We start from the raw sequence: 10,557 nt of genomic DNA, 5'->3' as shown, positions 1-10,557 counted from the left end.
GGACATACCACAATAACAGTCTTTGTTTTTTAAATCTTTTTTTACTCTTCATTATTGTTGTTTATATGGTATTTATGTCTCAAATAAACATTTCTTATTCTTATAAAGTAATAACAAAGCAAAGGTTTCACAACATAAAACAAAAAAACGTTCCATCTTTTATTTTAAAAATAAACTTAAATCCTAAAACACAGGTATTAAACAAGTAACTGGTTAAAAGTTAGTTCCACTTAACAATTGGTTAACTTAAAGTTAAAAATCACACTTTACAAAACAAAATAGTCATTTAAATATAAGTAACATCACATTTTGTCCTATTAATATATTATAGCACAATGTGTCTGTTTATACTTCAGTAAAGTGATATTTAATATTTTTAAAACTACCTTAACAACATTTGTGGTTTATTTAACTAAAAAATACCTATAACTTTTAATGGTCTTCTAAAATAAAATTCTAAAATAGAATTTAGTAAGACCACATAACATTAACTAATAAAAAACCAGTTTTTTTGTAAAATAGTAATCTTCTAAATCACATGCAATTCATTTTGCATTCATCAACACATATTGTCATGGTTTCATATGTCACTCTTCATTGGTTTCAGTAACATTTTCACTTGTTATTTGGATATTTTTCAGCAACAGATCTAACTTCGAAGGCAATGGTTTTAAATCCTCAGTTTCTTTCTCTGGCGTTTCACTTTGAATTTGAGATCTTTTATCTTCAATGTGGTTAGCAAACGTCGGTTGCCCAGCAACCTTAGCGAGTTCTGCAGCTAAACTAAGACATTCTTGATCATTTGACTTAGCTAAAGTCACAGCTGCATTGTACACATCTCCTAATCCAAGGTAACTGGAAAATAGAAAAAAAATATTGTGTTCATTTTACCTAACAAGAGTGACAAATCAATTAGTGTGACAGAAGGCAAGTTTGACAATTTTGACAGAGGACATAGTAATAAGTGTGCCAGCAGAGAACGGAACTGTTAAATATCTGGCCAGTTCTATTTCAAATCTCATCTTCTGTTTTTATTTTGTTAGATGTCAATAAGGCTTATTAGCCATATTAATCGCCTTTTACACCAGCAGCTATTATTGTATCTAGACTATTAGTCATTAAGATTAGATAGTATTTAACTCCCAGACTGTTTTAAACTTAAAACTCATATTTGTTGATTTAATATGTTACACAATTTATCACAATCAGTTATAAAATGTAATTACCAAATAGCAGTCATATTTATATATCCTGAGTATGCACAGTCTGCTGTCCACATTTTTAAAGTTTCTTCAGCTATACTATCCATATGTCTGAAACAATAAAAAAAAAATGCTATAATTATACAATATTTCATATTACACAAACTATTATGAATATTATAATTGTATAGTTACAGTCAATTTAAATTATTTAATTATAATATATATTATGTATATTTTATTTTTTTACTTTAAATAATAAATATAATATATTTATATCTAGAAGAGAACAATTTGTATGACCAATAACATTAAAATACTTTTGTTTAAACATTTAAAGCTATTAAATACCTAGATTTAGATAGTATGTAGGCCTCCTTGTACAGCTTAGCGTCTGTGAGCGCTGTAACAGCACCCTTTACGTCGTGTATGCTCAGCAGTAGTGCCACTTTTCGATATATTTGACCACCATAGTGCTTGTTTTCTGGAAATAGACGATTGAAAGTGTTTAAATGTTGTACAGATGGTCCTGTCCAGTGTGATGATTTGGCACAATTTTGAATTTTCATCTTATAAAACAAATTGGAAATTTTTATCACGTTTTGCATGAATAACTTAAGATATGTTTGTCAAACACTAGGAAATCCTAATGCAAGCTTTTAAAAAGAAATACTTATAGTTAACATATTACATGCCATTTTGCAGTTGTTCTAATGAATATCATTAGAAAAACAGCAGATTTATTCACTGCAGAGCACAATTCTAATGCCTTTTTTCATAAATGTATGTATTTGTTTTTAATTGAAACCCAATTCTTGATTTTAAATACCTACTGACTGGATTGGTCTAAATGCATATATGTGAATATTTCATCAGTATTTATTCTATAAAACTAAAAACTATTTTATGGATAATTTATATACTTTAAAACTCAGATTTATGTACTCACCCCATAACTTTTTGTGTTCCGATTTAGCTACCAGCCTTTCAATTTGAGCTAAATACAGCTGTGTTACAGTTTTCCAATACCTATGTACGGAAAAATACATTTTATACAAGCAATAAAAATAAACGGATTGACAAATTAGAAGGTCAATTGTTACATTGTATTATGATACAGTATTATAGCAAATGATTTTATTTTTGATTACTTAAATATATTTCTTTTTAATATAATAAAAATATATTATTAATATTATTAATAAGAAAAATATATTATTTCATATTTATACTAGAAATGGCTTATTAATGATTGCATATGGTATTATTATTATATAGGATCAAAATTACTTACTTAAAAGACACACAAGGCGACAAACTGACTAGAAAAGGACAGAGCGCGTCCCTCTGCGTCGCGAACTGAATCATAGAGTCGATGTGACCACGGAATATCGATAGCATAATCGAAGCCTCAAATCTGTCATTCTCAATATGTTTTCGCACTAAAATAATTATAATAAATACAACTTTTAGTAAGGTATTGTTAACTTAATACTATGATTTAAAAAAAATTAGTAAAATAATATATTTCAAAAAGCACTTACTCTCCATATCTAGCAAATCGTTGATATCATTCGTGCTTCCAAACATCTTAGTGAAATCTACATCCTCTAATTTATCCTCTTTAACATCGTTCGAATCATTTTTCTCTTCACATTGATCGGGTGATTCTAATTTACCATTTGATTGAACCTTATCAGAGACTAAAATATATTTTTCCGCCAATTTTCGTACACTTTGAATTGTGGTGCACGGTGACATTTGTCGCTGTATTGTTGGTAAGAGGAATCGTTTTGGTGCTTTTATTTTAGCATTAATATCCACATTTGTAGCAACTTGACCCTCTGTTAATTCTATTTCAGTAGGTTTTTCTTCGGCTGCATTTTCTGTTGATTTCTTTTCTTCTTTTCTTTCTTTCCTCTCTCTCTTTTTCTCTTTTAGAGCTGTTTCATGTTTGACTTCTATAAACATAATTATACATTGTTAGTCGAAAATTCTTTAGATATACAACTAATATAGTCTGCATATAATATGTATATATTTAGACATGTATAGTAATAGAATAAATAATAAATATGCATAATAGATATGTAATATAAATTACTTAAATGGTATTGTATATATAATTTATATTATATTATGTTTATTACTACTAATTTTTTTACTTGCATTGGCACACATCCACTAACAACCTCCGCTGTACATCATTTGTACTTGCCTTATCAAGGAAATATTATAATAATTTATTCATCTATAAAATTTAAAGAAGAAGTGATTGAGGAGTTGCTATATTCGATTTTTCTATTACACTACTGACCTGAATAAGCTTCGGGAGGGTGGTCTTCATACTTCCATATTCTTAAGCAACAATCGGCTCCACCAGACATGATAGTAGACGAAAGTTGTGGAAAGGCACTCCAGCACGAAGAAAACGAAGATTTATAGTGCCCATCGAAAATGGCGATACATTTGCCGTCAGAAACATCCCATACCTAGTGGACAAAAAATAATATTTTTTAAGTTAAACATACACAATTAAACAATACTTGTAGAAGCGAAATGTTTTATATATATATATATATATATATATATATATATATATATATATATTGTTAAAAAAATTATGAACTTTAAAAAAAAATACAATAAACGCTTAGTTTCTGTTTCATTTTAATTATCCAATAAAATATTGGTAAAAACCGAAACTAACCTACTGTAACAATGTGGTAGAATAAAATCCAAACATTTGTCAAAAGGAGGGCTCAGCAGTTATGTTCGGCATGATTCTTAAATTAAAATAAAGAGTGTTATACTCACGCGGACTGTACTGTCATATGATGTGGACAAAAGATAACCATCTTTGTGTGGATTCCATGTCACTTGGCACACTGGTTCTAGGTGACCATTGAGCATTTTCCAAGGATGTAGTTTAGGGCCATCTATAAATTAATAAAATTTATCATTCAATTATTTATTAATTGAAGTTTAAAGTTAAATAATGTTAGGGGGATTTGTATCTACATTTTTTTGATGAACATAACTTCAACATTTTGAATTATAGCTACCAGTTTTATTTTAAAGATCCATCTCATAAAATGTGTTGTGTCTTTTTTACATTTATATATAGTTGAATATTTTAAACATAATGAGAGAGTTACAAATGAGAGTGAACTGTTCTACATACAATATTTACTTTATGTGTACATATATAAATTACTGCTCTTTAACATTCTTGACCCATATAACAAATATAAATGGATTTAAATTACTAGTTATTCTGTATATCAGCCTCCTCCAACTATTTCCAAGGATTTATCTAAAAACACTGTTTATATCAAACATTGGAAATAGTTGGAGGTTTTATTACTTTAAATTTTTAATTAGTTTACTTTTTTCCATTGTTGGTAAGGGAAAGTATCAACAGTATGATTAGTTACTAATAAATATCTGAAATAGTAATTAAATTTTAGACTACTTAAAAGCATAACTCATACCTCCTTTGTCAGCATATTCAAGTATAGCAATAAAGCATTCTTTATCCAATGATGAAACGGCTATTAAATTTTTGTTTGGAGATTCTTCGCTAGAATTAGACGTCTGTTGTGGATGCCAGGTAATATTGTGAATCATTTTGCTGGAAAAGTAGATGTATCTCTTGTATAAATTATATATATTAATATATTGACTGATTGACTATATTGATAGCAGTAGTAGTGGCAGAGTCAAAATTGAACATCCAATTAATCTTATCTTTAAAAAATGTATAATAATCTTTTAGTTTACCTGAAAACAAAAGTGGCAGTAACAAGCTCATAGGTTACTGGGTTCAGAACAGCAACAGCACCATAATAACTACCACACACTAGACCCATTGGATACCAAACTCCTGAGCTGATTTGTAACTTCTTGCCTTCAAACTCCACATTTATTGGTTCAGGAGCTGGAGAGACAGATAAACTTTGTTATATACTTTTGATATCTTTAATTGTAATAAAAAAACATTTGACAACTTGTCAACTAGGAAAAAACAACAAGAAAATATATGTTTATTAAACCTTTCTAATGTCATTTACTTACCCAATAAATTGTCAAATACCTTCTATATATTCTATTCTTTCCTAAAAATGTTGTCCTTTTGTCTGACAAATCAATATGGCACTGATTTTTTTTTTATTCAAAAAACAAATTAAACTTCTAGATTGCATATTTTGAGATCGAAAGTATGAGCATTTACTTAATTTTTAACTAAATGTTCTGTACACCCTATTTATTCTGAAGTGTGGATATTTAAACATACCTTGTTCAGGCTGATCAGTGTGATACAACACCATATCACCTCCGCCACAAGCATAGAGATCAAATTTATCTCCCCAACAAAGAGAATATATTGCTCCGTTGACACCTGGTAATAAGTTTTTGGCCGGACGTTCAGATTTACTTGCATCTATTATACCGATCTGGAAAAATATTAAACAAAATATTCTATATACATGAGATATCTATTGAGCGATGGAATGTGAATGATACACAAGATAGTAACAATCTCATCTGGTTTTTAACATTGTGTAAATCATTTCCAAAGACCATTAAAAAACAATGTTATTTAACAAATTAATAGTTACCCTTGATTCAGCAGTGGCAAATGCTAGTAAGTTTTCCTTAGTCGGGTGCCATGTAGAAGTTAACACTTTTCCCTGGACATTCTGCCAAAATGACATAACATTCCCTAAAGAAAGTTTTAATCCATCTTCATCACATATATCAGATTCCCATACACGCACAGCACCATCACCTACACTCACTGCTATCCTGGAAATACAATTAAAATATTAAATTGATTATTATTGAATATTTAAAGTTACAAAAAAAACCAGTTTGATTTCAACTGTTGATTAGTAGAGCACGAAACCACCCTAACCATTAGTATTTTGGTGAGGCCGAAACCCACCAGTAAATGTATTCACAAACAGCATTCTAGTCTGAGTCAAACTAAAACAAATGCGATAAAAGTAAGAGCTCTTGAATAAACAAAAGTTTGTCATTAAAATTCATGTCATATAATTTAAAAAATGATATGTTGGTATAATACTATTCCATTAAGTTATGATTTTGTTGCCGATGTATGTTGCAACTTGTAAACAATATCGAACATGAGTTTGTGACTTCTCTCACTTCATTTGGAAAAACAAAGAATTACATTTAAGAATTACCCTTACTTTTTCGCATCATATGGACAACTTTGCAAGGTGTATATAAAACTTCCACATGTATTGTATGTGGCAAGTTTTTGTTTTTTCTCAAAGGAATAGCACACCATATTCCGATCCTGTGCAACTGTCCAAACTTTCCATTCATCCTGCAACTGATCACTCGACTGGTCCATCGACTGAACGCGTGGTGCATCTGTTGCTATACAATATAAGCCACGTTTGTGGAAAGTGTGCAGCACACTCCACTCAAGTTTGTTTTTACTGAAAAAATATAAATAATATAAAATTGCATTTGGTGTAAAATATACTTTTATGTGATTAAATTTAAAAATACAGTTAAGCGTTAAACATAGAATGGTCATAAGCTATTTAAAATGTCTGATTTAATATTATGTATGTCAGACTAATACTGGTCCCTGAAAAAAAAAATTTAAAGCAAAGTTCTTGAAATACCCTAAAAAAATAGGAGATTAAATGGCAGGAAGAATGAAGACAAATAAACAACTTAGACTTTGCATTAATATGACATAATCTATGGTATTACAATGTAACATTTTTTTATAAAGATTTCGCCAGCGTTGTAATTGTGATGAAGCTTAGGCTTTAAACATAAAACTTAAGTGGATATAAGTAGTTGATAGATGTGACATATTAAAAAAAAGAATTTCAGAATTCATAATGCAAAATAGAGCTTTTAGAAAATCAATTGAAATATTTAAACTTAAAGCTTGTCTATCATCACTCCTAGTACTATTGAAATATATGTCAAGCCTTCATCTACAGGTAGATGTACTACCGCTGGGCACTGCTGTTGGGCTGAACTTTATTCTTAAGGTAAAGACTTGGCATAAATTTCAATGATATAGATTGTTCATAAATATGTTACTATACATAATTTCTCAACGAATAAATAGTTAGTAATCTTAGTTAAATTTTTACTGAGTTATATTAAAATATATGAAAGTTTTAGTCTTACCAGTCAATTTTTAAAGGATTACACTCTAATAGTTGGCTCTTTCCATCAGCAATGAGAAGAACATCAGGTTTGTACCACAAAAGTGAGTTTGAATTTGGATTTGGTCTCTTATTTCTTTGACTCTTATTTACCGAATTAGGTACAGCACAGCTACCCACAAGTTTGCCTGTTTTAGACCATATCCGGACACCACTGAAACGAAATGCTTAATCAGTAATATATCCTTGAAAGGAAAAAAAAAAAAAGATTTTTTCTACTAACCCATATTTTCCAATAGTTGCTAAAAGGTGCCTATGCGTGTGTATGGTAGAATCACCTAATTCTTTTGCTTGTGTTTCTTTCTCATCGACTTCTGGAGATTCTCCGGTATCATTCTCTTGTTCTTCTGAATCCGAAATATCACTATCTACATGTGTTTTATCTAAAGCTTCAACTAGATTAGCTATTGTTGGTTCTGGTTCACTTTTGTTTTTTAATATAACTTCTTTGAGCTTTAGACACTCTGCTAAAAAGTCATCATTCTCCTTTTCTTCTTTGACTTTAACTATTATATCTTCAGGTTCAAACTTTTTGTGACCAAACTCATCTGCTTCATGATCTTTGTATATATCAAACATATCATCTTCTTGAACAATGGTTTCATCAAAACTGTCTTCTGGTAGGGTCTTGGCTATAGCAGAATTGTTTAAATTTACTTCAGGTTCATCAACTTCTGACCTCATCTTTTCCAACCTCTCCGTGGCAGTAGACCTCCTTTGAGACTCATTGAGAGATTTTCTGACTATGGTCTTATACTGAGGACACCATGATACATTGACAATTTCATCATCTTGACCTCTAATTTTGTATATGATTTTCCCCTGATCTGCAAATCATTCAATTGAATGAAAAATTGGACATCATTATTAATTACTTTTTTTACTTCCACTTTTGACAATGACATTATATGTCATATCATAAATGAATAAAAAAATAAATTTATCAAATTTAATATCAAGGCATTCCTTAGGTATGCTTTGTTAGTCAGTAGGGTTTTTTAAAATAATAAGTAAATGTGTAATTTTTCGAAAACTCGATTAGAATAAGCAGATCTATATTCTGTATTAGTTCAAAATAAATCTATACTAATATTATAAATGTGAAAGTAACTCTGTCTGTCGCTCTTTCACTGCCAAACCAATTAACTTAATTTGACGAAATTTGGTATAAAGCAAACTTGAACTCCAAGGAAGGACAAGGGCTACTTTATTTGCCTAACACATAACAACCAACCCCTAAAACGCGAGGGAAACCATGGGCGTCAACTAGTTAACTATATAGAAAATGTCATTAAATTACAAATAAAATGTAGAATACTTGATTTTAGTGATAAAAAATGCATTTTTAGACAAAATTTAAATATAATTATACCTCTTTGTTGTAATTTATTACAGCGAGAACTTCTCTCAGTTGATAATAATTATGAGTATTATTAATGAAATGGATTGCTGTAGAATATGTTAAAAAGGAACTTACTGTTCAAGTCTAATACAAAAATCACTCCTTGTTTGGTACCAACAGCTACATTTAATGGAATGTGATGGGAACAAGCAACACAACTTGGTCGAAAACTTTTTAGAAAGTTATTATAATTTTTAGCTATATTTGAATTAAGATCCCATTTCACAACATTACCAAAACCACCCACAGTTACAGCAAAGGGTTCACTGCTGTAGGCGACACCAACAACTTCCTAAAATGGAAAACATTTAGAGTTACAATTTGGGTCTTGTATAAGATACCATTATTAATAAAAGAAAAAGTTACAGCCTAATTTGGCAATTAAATATTATATTTGTGTCAAAATAGACAAAAATTAAAAATTATGTCAAACTTAAAATAAATTTTGCATAGACTTGAAATAAATATATATTTTAAATATACTATTAAAAATGAAATATTTGAAAAAAGATAGCTAAGGACAAAGTTAATTTGTGATTAAAATACATGAAATGTAAGCTAAAAAATACATATATGTTGAATTTAGTCAGTGGTAACTAGCATCAATACATAATTACTATACACTTGCTTTATTTTACTTTTGGTCCAACGAGCATAATTTTAGTCTATAGGGCTTGTTACTTATTCAGTTACTTATTCTTATATGTTAAAAGATTATTTGTTCACCATATATAAAGTCACTTTTACATATATTTAAGTTTGTACATATTTATACAAGAATTTTATGAATAATTTAAATAAATTTGTTTTTGTTTCAAATATTTTAAGTGAACTTCTAAGTCCTCTCAAGCCAAAGGTTCTCTGGAAGAGATTGTTATTAAAGTATAAGGTTTCCTTTGTACATTATTTTGTAACATTTATAGATATTTATGTTATTTTATTCTTAAGTGTAGATTTAAACATATTTGTACTGCAATTAGTAACAAAAATAACCAGTAACTATAAAAGTAGGAAGAAAATAAGGATATACCTCTTTTTCATTTTTGTGAACCGCATGGGTGTGAGTTGATTTAATTTTGCCATTGTTATCCAATTGATCAACATTCCATTGTTTAACAATACCATCAGCACTTCCAGTAAGTATAAGTTTCTTTTCAGGCCATTGCCTTGATAAATCTACGCTCACTATTCTGTAATAAATTAATAAAAGACACTAAACAAAAAATAGGAGTATGAGTCAAAAATACAATGATAATGATAATAAGTGAAATACTAATTAAAAAAAGTCTTATTTTCTAAAAACAAGAACATTGAACATACTTTTCTTTGTGCACTTTACAATATATTTGAGTTTGATATGATGGGGTTTTCTGTAGAATTCCATCTTGACCAGGATCTAAAGGTTTTAAAATACACAAACTTTTTGTTGGACCACCATAAACTAACCAACCATCTTTAGAAACTGCAAATCCCGAAACTTGGAACCAATTCGGTGACGGAAATAATACACTTTCGTCCATGTTTTTAAAATATAGCAGTTTATTTAAGCCGGTATAAGCAAAGAACGAAACTATTAGCTAAGTCTAAGCCACAGAGTATATATGGTCCTAGCTAGCCAAACGCTTGCTCCACACGTTAGCTCAAATGCCGGCCTGCTCACACTACGTGTGGTTTGTGAAATTACTATAAGCCTAGTTGGCCATTCTTTGTCGGTTGTTTACATACGTGT

General features: G+C 29.5%; 1 protein-coding gene across 1 annotated transcript; it reads right to left on the bottom strand.

The window, feature by feature from the left end:
• Positions 1-146: 146 nt before the first annotated feature.
• On the bottom strand, positions 147-10,409 carry LOC125077904 (gem-associated protein 5-like). Its single transcript, XM_047690016.1, has 18 exons — positions 10,149-10,409; positions 9,859-10,018; positions 8,904-9,120; positions 7,650-8,253; positions 7,389-7,580; positions 6,419-6,673; positions 5,825-6,011; positions 5,500-5,659; positions 4,986-5,142; positions 4,697-4,836; positions 4,020-4,141; positions 3,520-3,694; positions 2,747-3,163; positions 2,497-2,644; positions 2,152-2,231; positions 1,554-1,686; positions 1,227-1,313; positions 147-855 (listed from the first exon to the last, which is right to left on the bottom strand). Exons 1-18 carry the CDS (start codon positions 10,346-10,348, stop codon positions 588-590), a joined length of 3,702 nt encoding a protein of 1,233 aa, XP_047545972.1. The 5' UTR covers positions 10,349-10,409; the 3' UTR covers positions 147-587.
• Between the last annotated feature and the right edge of the window lie 148 nt (positions 10,410-10,557).

Source organism: Vanessa atalanta, chromosome 4 (assembly GCF_905147765.1).
Source record: "Vanessa atalanta chromosome 4, ilVanAtal1.2, whole genome shotgun sequence".
Taxonomy (NCBI): domain Eukaryota; kingdom Metazoa; phylum Arthropoda; class Insecta; order Lepidoptera; family Nymphalidae; genus Vanessa; species Vanessa atalanta.
This window is presented reverse-complemented; position numbering and strand designations above follow the sequence as displayed.